This window comes from Trichomycterus rosablanca, chromosome 19 (genome assembly GCF_030014385.1).
Source record: "Trichomycterus rosablanca isolate fTriRos1 chromosome 19, fTriRos1.hap1, whole genome shotgun sequence".
NCBI lineage: Eukaryota > Metazoa > Chordata > Actinopteri > Siluriformes > Trichomycteridae > Trichomycterus > Trichomycterus rosablanca.
This window is the reverse complement of record NC_086006.1, coordinates 28458854-28471635: the sequence shown is the minus strand read 5'-3', so window position 1 is coordinate 28471635 and position 12782 is coordinate 28458854. Positions and strand designations below refer to the sequence as shown.

Genomic DNA, 12782 nt, shown 5'->3' with positions numbered 1-12782 from the left:
TATGTGTGTGTGTGTGTGTGTGAGTTCATGTGTGTGTGTGTGTGAGAGAGAGTTCATGTGTGTGTGTGTGTGTGTGTGTAATAAGGGTGTGTGTGTGTGTGTGTGAGAGAAAGAGAGAGAGAGTTCATGTGTGTGTGTAGTGTAGGTATGTGTGTGTGTGTGTGTGTGAGAGAGAGAGTTCATGTGTGTGTGTGTGTGTGTGTGTGTAATAAGGGTGTGTGTGTGTGTGTTTTAGTGTCTGCGCTGTAACACATGAATCTGTCATCGAGGCTCCTGCAGTTTCTGAAGTCAAAACGACACACCTGTACACACACACACACACACACACACACACACACACACACACACACACACTCCTCCCCCCGCTGTAACTGGAGAGCAGCTCCAGTAGGACCGTATGAGGTACAGTAGGTCTGTGGCTTTCATCTTAAACCTTCAGTCGTTGATCTGCGGTGGTGAGATGAAGATGTGGACACTCACCCTCGTCCTCCTCACGCTGGTGAGTCTTTAAACCTCCTCAATAATCACTAATTAATCCTGGATCATTCATTATATAAGGAAAATATGTAAGAGAACATGCTAAATATTCAGATTTAGGATAAAGTAAACGTGAGCTGGTTTGACTCGGATGTTTCTCTGCTTTATATTTATTATATTTTTATAATATTTGTCATTTTTTGCTTCAGTAACGTAATATATTCTGCTTATAATTATTGATTATTTTATTTAGTGTTTGTATTTTATACTTGTGCACTCTGTATGGTCAAAAGTATCTGGACGCCCGTCCTAATGATTGAATTGACCACTTTCTGCAACGTCCAGTGCTAATAGGCGTATATAAAATGATATAAGAAAAATAAGACGCTTTTAGCACCATGGCAACAGTTTGGGGAAGTCCGCTCTCCTCTTTCTGCATGATTACACCACAAGCACAAAGCAGCTCTATAAAGACCTGGTTGGACTAGTTGTGTGAACATTAAACCCAACTCAACACTTTGGGGATGGATTCAGCTCCTCACTGACTGCTGCACTGTTGCTGGAATGAATGGGCACAAATTCCCACAGACACACTCTTATCACTCTGTCAAAGTCTTGTAGAAATTAGTTTCAGAAGAGTTGGAACTGGATGTACAAGCTCATGCTCAGGTGTCCCAATACGTTTGTAGTGTGTTTTACACCATGTTTAAAGGTTCATTAATAATAAGTCACATTACCGTGTTTATGCTGTAGTATTTCTATATTTCTACAGTACTTTATGTTTACATGTATAGAATTTAGCAGACATGCACTTAAAGCATAAGGGCCATGTTTAGGGGCCCAACAGTGGCTGTATCTGCGCTGCACCAGCAGCTTTCTGATCACTGGTCCCATATCTAACAACAATGCTGGCTTTGCATGTTTGGAATTCTCTGGTTATTGCGAGACTCTCGTGAGAACAGTGCTGAAGGCTGAATGTTATTTGAATGATGAATTTCTCAGGTATAAAATTCTCGTCTCTCTTTTCTCTCCCGAGTTTCATCTCTTTGTTCTTTTGGTGACCACATTTTGTTTTAAGTACTGATGGTGTGTGGTTTGGGGCCAGACGGAACCAGTTGGTGTAAATATTGGGAGGGGCGGGGGAACTGGGTTATAGGGTGAGGAAACTGGGTTATAGGGCGGGGGAACTGGGTTATAGGGTGGGGGAAGTGGGTTTTTGGGTGGGGAACTGGGTTATAGGATGGGGAAACTGGGTTATAGGATGGGGAAACTGGGTTATAGGGCGGGGGAACTGGGTTATAGGGCGGGGGAACTGGGTTATAGGGTGGGGGAACTGGGTTTTTGGGTGGGGAACTGGGTTATAGTGCGGGGGAACTGGGTTATAGGGTGAGGGAACTGGGTTATAGGGTGGGGAACTGTATTATAGGGCGGGGGAACTGGGTTATAGGGTGAGGGAACTGGGTTATAGGGCGGGGGAACTGGGTTATAGGGCCCTTACCCTAACTCCCCCCCCCCTGATTACAGTAAAGCCCGAATTTCCCCCGAACATTCGTACCTCTGCACCTCTACAGAACAAAAAAGGTTCTTTACAGTGAATCCCAGTTTGTTTGACTGAGCTCAGAACGCAGAAGCAGCCATCATACAGCACCTCAGAGCCCAGATGTTTAAGAGCCTTGGCTAAGGGCCCAACAGTGGCTGCTTTTCAAAGTCAGGATGCAAACAGATTTCATTCAGTCGATAGTCCTGAACCCTGAACCCTGAGCTTCCACCAAACCACGACTGCAGAACTTCAGCTTATTATTAATGTTTTTAAAACTGTATTCGTATTATTAAAGATTTTTTACTAAATATATTAAAACGGTTATTTTATTTATATATTTTTTATCTGCACATCTTTTATAAATAATTACTAAATCAATTTTATGTCTCACTACGTTTATAATCCATAAAGAAATTAATTACAGGAATAATTTGTATATTTATAAATCCTTATGAGCAGCCTGGTCATTTAAATCATTATTTAGGTGATAAAATTCAGGTGAATTTTATGTATTTTTAATATTTTACATGAAATAAAGTATTAATTTAATTCACAACAGTAAGATAGTTAAAAAAAAAAGAAATAACTAAATATTAAAATAATACATTATTTAAACAACATAAAAATCGACTGTATAGAACAAATAAAGCAAATAAAAATAGAACAAAAACAATATATATATATATATAAATATAAATATAATAAACAAAATCTACTGATATGCTTTATTAATATTATTAACGATCACCGGATATCTGAGATTATTTATTATATCATTTATTACATTTCATTATTTTATGACATATTATATTTTATCTAACACTTAATTATAATCAGAATTAATTTATCATTTGAAGCTGGCTGTTTTAAATCAATATATAATAACACAATATAATATATATTAATATATAATAAATAATTACAGCTGAACTTATTAATTCTTGATGATTTTGTTTATGTCAAACATAATGAATTTTATTTTGTATTTTTCTTTCATTTTAATACATAAATTACAAGCTAATTGAGTCATTTTATATTTTTAAACATTTCTATTCAAATAAAACAAACATGTTTTTTTCTCTCCGGGGTTAAAATTTCAGAACGTCATGTGTAAATGTAAATAATGACACTAAACATGACGGTGTGTGTTTACACTCCAGGACTCTCAAACATCTCACACAGTCACCATCAGAACAGAACAATAACACACACACACACACACACACACACACACACGTGTATATTTATATTATAATAATCATAATAATAATGATCATTTTTATTAAAAATCAGCACTTAGTTTATTATAAACTGTAGATTTTCAGGGTTCTGGTTTGTGATAAATTAGTAAAATATCTGAGAATTTTAATTCCATTAATACTGTTTATAAAAGTATAAAAATTTGCCAACATTTACTTAAAGCAAACAATACACAATCTTTTATATAAATTAATTGTAGGGTTTTTATTTAAATGTAGAGTACATCATGTTATTTAGATAGTTTGGAATAAAATAATATAATAAAATAATGTGAATAATTCATGAATAAACACAGGTAACACAGGTATAGAAGCTGAATGCAGCTTCACACTGGGCGGTTCTGATTCTGAGAGCCAATCATAACTTGATTTTGGGGTTGGATCCTAAAAGTGATTTACAACCAGTAATGAGACTCTTAAAGTGTTTGTGTAGATAACTGGTAGCAGAGTATCTGAGTACTGCTTCCAGGGTAGAGAAATGAGTACAGGTGGTGATTACAGGTGTGATTACAGATGTGATTAGTGGTGTGATTACTGGATTAATTACAGATGTGTTGATGTTTGTTTAACGGTGTTAATATTTAATCTGATGGATAAAGCTTCTGTAGAAACTAATCCAGGAGATCTGGTGTGTAAGGAAATGTAATCCTCTCATCACTGATTCTTACTCACAGCGTCGGTACAACATCACCAAGCAGAAATTAACCAGTTAAACCAGTTTTATTTAATTAAGTAGTAACGAGCGGCGGATCATTAGGTGATAAAATTACATTATATTACTCTGCAGTCTTTTTTTAAATGTTGAGACTGTGGTGTTCAAACAGTGCGGAGTTTAAAATGTTATGACTGCATTGTTTGGAAAGTGTGGTGTTTGAGATGTTGAAACAGCGCGGTGTTTAAAATGTTGACACTCTAAGGTCTTTAAAATGTTAAAACATTGTGGTGTTTAAAATGTTATGACTGCAATGTTTGTAAAGTTGTGACACTGTGGTGTTTAAAATGTTGAGACCATAGTCTTTAAAGTGTTGAGACAGTGCGTGTCTGAAATGTTAAAGACTGCGGTGTTTGAAATGTTGAGACTGCGGTGTTTGAAATGTTGTAACAGTGTGGTGTTTAAAATGTTATGACTGCAGTGTTTGTAAAGTTGTGACACTGCGGTGTTTAAAATGTTGAGACTGCGGTGTTTGAAATGTTGTAACAGTGTGGTGTTTAAAATGTTATGACTGCAGTGTTTGTAAAGTGGTGACTCTGAGGTGTTTAAAATGATAAAACAGTGCAGTATTTGAAATGTTAAGACTGTAGTCTTTAAAATATTGTGCGGTGTTTGAAATGTTGTAACTCTGCGTTGTTTGGAGTGTTGAAACACCTCGGTGGGTGGTGCTGTGTGGCAGCTGATTTTGCTGCGGTTGGTTTGCTTGCTTCTCCCTGTCTGAGTGTTTGTAACTCAGTGGTGGATTGAGTAGCTTTCCCTCTCGATGAGATCACAGTGTTTCACACTGCAGTGTTTCTGCTCCAGTCTTGCAGTGTTTTCCGTTCTCGGTGCGACTTTGGTTTGGTTTTGTTTATTTACTTTGAGCTTTATTGTTTTTTTTTATTTGATTTTAGTATTGATTGATTGATTCTGCCCAGGTTACGTCTCCTGTACCTGGGTTCGTCCCTTAACAGCGCAGGTTTGAGATGCTCACCACCCCCAACAGTGCATTGAAAAACCACATTACATATCCCACAGTGCCTGAATCTTTTGATAATATTATGCACGGTAGAGCTTAAAATATTGATACTGCTTGTTTAAGGAAGTTCTTATTAAATTGAATGTAAAAAAAATGTCGATCTTTATCTTATTATTATTCAAGCTGGATTTTAACACCTAAAGTCCTGCATCAGATGGCCAAAAGTATTTGGACGCCTGACTGTGAGCTTGTCGGACATCCCTTTTCAAAAACAAACGGTATTAAAACAAAATGACTCCCTAGGTGATCTTTTCAGCTAAAACAACAGAGAAGCTTCTCACAAGTGTGTGGGAATTTGTGCCCGTTCAGTCAAAACATGACAGCGCTTGTATTGCTGGGCGCTGATTGATCAGTCAGTGTTCAAACAGCAGCAATAGATGAGCGATCGTCTCTGACTTTACATCTACAAGGTGGACCAACTAGGTAGGAGTGTCTAATAGAGTGGACAGTGAGTGGACATGGTATTTAAAAACTCCAGCAGCGCTGCTGTGTCTGATCCACTCATGCCAGCACAACACACACTAACACACCACCACCATGTCAGTGTCACTGCAGTGCTGAGAATGATCAACCACCTAAATAATACCTGCTCTGTGGGGGTCCTGTGGGGGTCCTGACCATTGAAGAACAGCATGAAAGGGGGTAACAAAGCATGTAGAGAAACAGATGGACTACAGTCAGTAATTGTAGAACTACAAAGTGCTTCTATATGGTAAGTGGAGCTGATAAATGAACAGTGAGTGTAGAAACAAGGAGGTGGTTTTAATGTTATGGCTGATCGGTGTATATAATACTTTCCGACCACATGAACAAGCAAACTGTTAAAAAATAATAATTTAAAAATAAAATAAATAAAGTTAAATTTAATTAATTAAAAAATTATTTCAGTTTCATTTCAGTTTCGTCACCTGACACGATCGTTGTTATGCAGGATCAAGTCTGTGCAGGTTTTCATGATCCGACTGGTAATAAAAGCTCATAAAAACTAATTATTTAATACGTTATACATTCTATTTAATAGCGTTGTAAACACCAACACTAGTGTACCTACCGTAGCCTGGCAACATCTGCACGCCGGTACATGTTTTACTTCAACGGTCGTTGCTAAGCTCTTGGAGAAGCTCTAGCCATTCCTGGGTGGATCCATTACTGGTTCAGTTTTTCTACATTTGGAGATAACTGCTCACATTGTGGTTTGGTGGAGTCCTGGAGCTTTAAACTGGCCCTGCACGGATATAAAGGGACAAATTCCAACAGCTTGGTGTTACTGTAGGAGCTTTAAGGTGTCAACGCTGTACAAGATTTTATTTTATTTCATTTCAACCACTTCATCCTGGTCAGGGTCTCGGCAGGTCTTGTTTCACTGGGATACACTGAGCACAAGGCAGGAACAGCCTGGACATGGTGACAATCCATCAGGCTTCATCATGGCTTCAGCCACCGAAAGACACCCCCCTCAGACACAGCCAATCACACAGTCGATAGCACCACTAATATTCGAACCCTGATCCCAGAGGCTGTGCAGTAGCGTAAAAGTGCCACAAAATAAACTCGTCAAAAAAAAGTTGGGACGGGAGTTAAAATGTAAATAAAAATTAAAAGCAGTTTATTTGTTTAATAACAGTGGACAGAATAATAATAATAATAATTATAGTAATAATTAAAATAATTATATTAATAATAATAACAATAATAATAATTATAATAATTATAGTAATAATTAAAATAATTATATTAATAATAATAACAATAATAATAATAATAATAATAACAATAATAGTAATAATAATAATGATAATAATAATAATTGTAATAATAATAAGTGTAATAATAATAATATTAATATTAATAATAATAATAATAATAATAATAATAGTAAAAGTAATAATAATATACTGTAATATAAATAAATAATTTTTCCTGTACTGGGTGCTGATGGATCTTTAGCTGATGAGACGTAAACGTGATCTAACAAAATAAAACAAATTCTTTCATGTCAGATCAGATAAAAGAGCAATCAATCAACCAATCAATCAATCAATCAATCAATCAATCAATCATTATGTTCTGTAATAAAATACAGGAGAAAATAAGTTCATGTCACCTGATCAAACAACATTTTATTTTTATTAAAATTATTTAAAACATTCACGTCTTTTACATTTATAAAACGCTTTTACCTTTTAATAATAATAAAAAAAACACAAACAGCAAGTTTCATTTTACCTACAATAATATTGATACACACACACACACACACACACACACACACACACACACACACACACACACACACACACACACACACACACACACACACACACACACACACACACACACACACACACACACACACACACACACACACACACACACACACACACACACACACACACTGCATGTGTTTGTACTGAGGGAGGAAACCCACACAGACACAGGGAGAACATGCAAACTCCACACAGAAAGGACCCAGACCGCTCCACCTGGGAATCGAACCCAGGACCTTCTAGCCTGAGGAGACAGTGCTACCCACCGCTCTACAGAGTCGCTCTGAATCTCAGCTTCATTTCATCATTAGGAGTGTGGGATGAATCGGTACCCTGGCCATGGAATTCATGCACTGCGTCCAGTGTTTCCAGTTGAACCTGACTCACAGCAACCCTGACCAGGATAAAGCAGTTGACAGTACCAGTTATGTTTATAAAAAATCAAAAGAAAATAACGTATTCATGTGTTTATTTTCACTAAGCGCATGATCCTGCTCAGGGTCGCAGTGGGTGCGGTGCCATGCCAGCAGAAAACACTGGATACAGGAATATTAATCTGCTCAGGGATTCTAGAAGCTGGAAAGAAACCTATATGGAAAGGAGAATGAAGAACATGCCAAAGTTTTGACCGATCAGTCAAAAGAGCATTTGCAAGAACAGAGAGGCCTGGCTCACAGTCGATGTTCCAGTTCGGCTGGGTTGAGGTCAGGTCGAGAACAGGGACGGGCCTTCCCTAAACTGTTGCCCTAAAGCTGAGGCTGTATAGTTGATTTTGTGCACCTGTGTGCATCGACTGTGTGACTCCTCACTGCTTATATAAACCTGATACTGAAGGAGGGTGTCGGTCGGTCCATGTGGGGTGAGGAAGCCGGCTCAACAGGGTCATAAAAATCTCGTTCATTTTAAATGTAAAGCAAATCGTTTTTGTTTGTCGGTTCATCGTAAATCATAAATCACACGACAGCTGAGAGATTAAAGTCATATTTTATTTATGATTCAGTGCTGCAACATCTCAGCATGATTCATTATACGTATAATTAGTTTGTACAGAATAAACTTATCACTCGAAATGAATGACTTTTTATTATTTTATTAATTACATTTATTTATTTATTTGTTTGTCTGTTTTGTTTTTTTGTGTTCTGTTTATTGTCTTGTTTTTTTACTATATAAACTATTAATATTTTAATTGTTTCGTTTTTGGGCTTTTCATTTTTGTCTTTTTTTGTTTTATGTTTTGTTTGTTGCTATTAACTTTTTCATTTATTTACTTATTTGCTTGGTTTTTTTTTGTTTCTGTATGTTTTTTTGTTTGTTTTTTATTTGTATTTTGTTCACGTTTTTTATTCTAGATTAATTCGGGGTTTGTAATTTTTTTTCTTTCTTTCTTTTTCTTTCTTTCTTTCTTTCTTTTTTATTTATTTATTTATTTTTGAACTCTATAAGCCCAGGGCTTGGTTTTTCTTCTCTTTCCCAGTGGCAGAACTTATTTTTGTTTTCTTAATTTTATTTATTTATGTATTTATTTATTTTATTCTATAAGCTCAAGTCTTGCTTTTCTTCTCTTAATTTTATTTATTTATTTGTTTGTTTGTTTTTATATATGTTAAGTCTATAAGCCAAGGTCTTAATTTTCTTCTCTTTCCCGACGGTTGAACTTATTTATTTTATTTATTTAAGCTCACATCTTGGTTTTATTTCCTTTTCTCTGCAGTTGATCTCATTTTTTTTCTAGTTTTTTTATTTATTTATTTTTTGTTTGTTTTTATGTTTTTTTCATATTTATTTTTAAACTCTATATAATCTCAGGTCTTGGTTTTTCTCCTCTTCCCCGGCGGTTAATCTCATTATTCTCTCTCTCTGGTGTATCAGGGCGGGTGCTGCTGTGCAGACCTGGTTTCGGTGGTTTCAGCCGGAGGTAAAGTTCGGGTGAAGAGGACGTGGATTATCGACTCGTTCAGTTTTGAGGAGGAAAACCCCGGGCCGTTCCCGTACGTCCTCGGGAAGGTGGGTGTCGCTCGTCTTTCAGCTCTTTATTCGCCTGGAGGAAAATCCTGAGCTGCACCTGAGCTGCACCCAGTTACCCCTCAACTCCTGAACTCATCCTGCCAGCTCCGAAAACTCAACCTGATAAAAAAAAAAAAAAACTGTCAGTGTAAAATCAGCTCTCAGCATTAATGTTCTTTATTTATCATAACTGAGATCAGTGTGTGACTCTCCGTGCACGATACGGATCTCCGTATGAACCCACCTGATACTCTGATTCATCCGTTATATATTGTTTAAATCTCAGAGCGATTAATCTGTGTTCTTACGACACCAAAGCATCGTTTAATGGACACACGTCCTTTCTGGACTTCTGTAAGTTTGTACTGGTTTTATGGTGAATCCCAGCGAGTACAGAGCGCCCAGCTCCCAGGTAAACAGGGAGCAGGAAGCACATAAATGTTTGGACTGTAAACACGACACCTGATGTGTAAACACCGGCGCTGAGAGTCCCTGTAAAGAACCAAACTCGCCTAAACGAATGACGCGGTCGATCTGCAACCACCAAAGGTTTTAAATAAAAAGTCCTTACAGACAGCGCCTGACGTGGCTGAATCTATTGACTGAATGAGCACAAATTCCCACAGACGCTCTCCAATGTCTTGTAGACAGGCTTTCCGGAAGAGCTACAAAGGAAAGAGAAATTCAATACATTCATCCATGTAGTTTGTTTATTTATTTATTTATGTATTCATATATTTATTTATTTATGTACTTATATATTTATTTATTTATGCATTTATTTTCTTTGTATTTATTTATATATTTATTTATTTATTTTTATATTTATGTGTTTATTTATTTATTTATTTATGCATTCATTTATTTATGTATTTTTTTGTATTTATATATTTATTTATTTATTTTTATATTTATGTATTTATTTATTTATGTATTTATTTTCTTTGTATTATTTTATATATTTATTTATTTATTTTAATATTTATGTGTTTATTTATTTTTGTATTTATTTATTTATGCATTTATTTATTTTCTTTGTATTTATTTATATATTTATTTATTTATTTTTATATTTATGTATTTATTTATTTTTGTATTTATCTTTTTTGTTATTTTTTTATTTATGTATTTATTATGATGTTATTTATTTATTTATGTATTTTTGTATTTATTAATTTATGTATTTATTTATTTTCAGATCGAGGTGGACAGGAAATACTTGGTATGGTTCCAGTTGGAAGGCAGCGGCGTTGATGAGGATCCCGAAGGTGTCCTGAGCATCGACAAAAGTAACGGCAATGTGTTGGTTCATAAAAAGATCGACTACGAGATATTCCATTATCTCAAGGTACGTCAGAATTATATGGACGCGTGTTATAACATTGTTGCGCAATTTATTTATGATTTATTTATAATATCTGCTTGACTTTATATACACTAAATATCATTAATACAAAAGTATGTGGACACACCCTCTAAGAATTAAGCTGTGTGTGTGTGTGTGTGTGTGTGTGTGTGTGTTTTCGTTACAGCTGACTTTCGTAGCAATGAACGTCTCCAATGATCAGGTTGACACTCGACTCGGAGTTGAGATTAAGATCCTGGACATTAACGATAACGCCCCCGAGTTCAACCCCCTGAATTATGAAACCACGGTGGACGAGTCCGCGCCTCAAGGTGACTTCATATATATACATACACAAGTAATCGGGAGATTCGGGAGGATTCCCGATGGGCCGGTTCATGTCCATCTCCAGTTTGGGCCGGTTGGATGTGAAAAATAATTTTGACACTCATCTGTCACTTGTCTAATCTTCTTCTTGCATTCACTCTCCATTCATCACATTGCAGTACAGTAGATTAGATGGGTTCTACCATCTGAGGGAATTCTCCACTCCCAAATGTTTAAGTTGGTTGTGCCCACGAGGCGTCTTTTCTGGAGCGACGGTAAAAGTATATAAATAAATATAGCAACAGAATAGCGCAAACCATCAGCCGGTGGATGGCAGCCGATGGAGGGCAGGAAGAGGTCAGGTGGAGCCGAAAAGGCCAGGTTAAAAAAAGAAAGGCGTTGGAAGAAGATGCTGCCAAATGAACAGAGCTGTTTTCCAGAGGACAGACCCCAGTTACAGCCGGTAAAGAGAGATATATGAAAATAATGTTGTATTGTCACTGTAAGGCTATTGCGCAACATTTGCAACGTCAACTTAGCGTAGTTTATTTTGTAGAACCCAATACACACACACACACACACACCATTAATCACAAATATCCAGTTTCAAGCTGAAAATAATAAACATCATTTGAAGTGCAATATATTAAATAGCCTAACTCATTAATGGAATGTTTTTGTTCCGACGCTACTGTACTGAGGACAGTCTAACAGAGTTATTTAAACTAAGATAGTTTAAAGATAGATATTTGTAATGTAAAATATAACATAGAGAATATACATGATATATGTTAAATTGTTCAGACATTCAGAAAGATGTCAGCACGATAGCCTAATTTATTTTAACAAATGGAGACAAATAGCCTAAATCACTATCAATTTTACACCATCATAATATAGGCTGAATTGTTAAAAAAAAAAAATAATTTAAGCATGTTATGTTATTCAGCAAAATAGGCTAACTCTTAATGAAATGTTTTTTTAAGCCTCAGAGCAGCAGATAAGCCATGTCTCATGTCTATAGACAATGTCACCGTTATTAATAAAGTTGCAGAATCCAGTGCACTGCTTAGGAGGCTCTTGATGCTGTAGGTAGCCACTAAATATGCGTGTAGTGAAGCTACTTAAGAGTTTAGTGTAAACCTAACAATAGAGCACCTCTCTGTTGGGAAGACAAATGCAATTTATTTCAAATTATTTTTATTTCAACTTATTGCTCCTGTACAAATGTAAATACGTTTTCATCTTTATTACATTTTTTTTTACCTTTTAAATCTTTATCTGATTCAAATTTGAATTAAACATGTTTAAGTGAAGTGTTTTCTGTTAACTTTCCAACATATACCTGAACTTATACCCAATAAAAAGGCATTGTAAGAGCTAGCTGCTGTTTCTTTTATTCAAATTCCTCCTCCATGGAAAAAGTGGGCCGGGTTTGGGCATGAAACTCCCGGGCTGAAAAAGGGGCCCACTCCGGCCCTGTACATACATATATATAAATATACATATATCCTCTACGTTCTATACTGTATCATTTAATTAATATTATTTTATTATATTATATAACATGCTAAGTTTCATCTGTGTTTATCGTTCATTTTAAATACCACACATTGACGATTAGATAAGACTTTATTGTCATTGTAGTTATACAACAAAACTTCTCTCAGTGAGACCAGCAGCAATAAAATAAAAATAAGATAAAAAATATAATAAATATAATGAATTAATGACTAGATGCAACACAAAATAATAAAATAAGGAAATGTAGTCATTCTTTTTTCCAATTATGTGGGCGCCTCATCATCACGCCCAAAGTAACGTAACTTG

General features: G+C 35.7%; 1 protein-coding gene across 1 annotated transcript in view; it reads left to right on the top strand.

Annotated features, from left to right (window-relative positions):
- The first annotated feature begins 460 nt into the window (after positions 1–460).
- LOC134333209 (cadherin-like protein 26) overlaps positions 461–12782 on the top strand; it is a 31161-nt gene continuing 18839 nt past the window's right edge. Inside the window, exons 1-4 of the mRNA XM_063015081.1 lie at positions 461–499; positions 9146–9280; positions 10479–10628; positions 10813–10957. Of these exons, the coding sequence (XP_062871151.1) occupies positions 461–499; positions 9146–9280; positions 10479–10628; positions 10813–10957 (469 nt within the window). The remainder of the gene's footprint in view (positions 500–9145; positions 9281–10478; positions 10629–10812; positions 10958–12782) is intronic.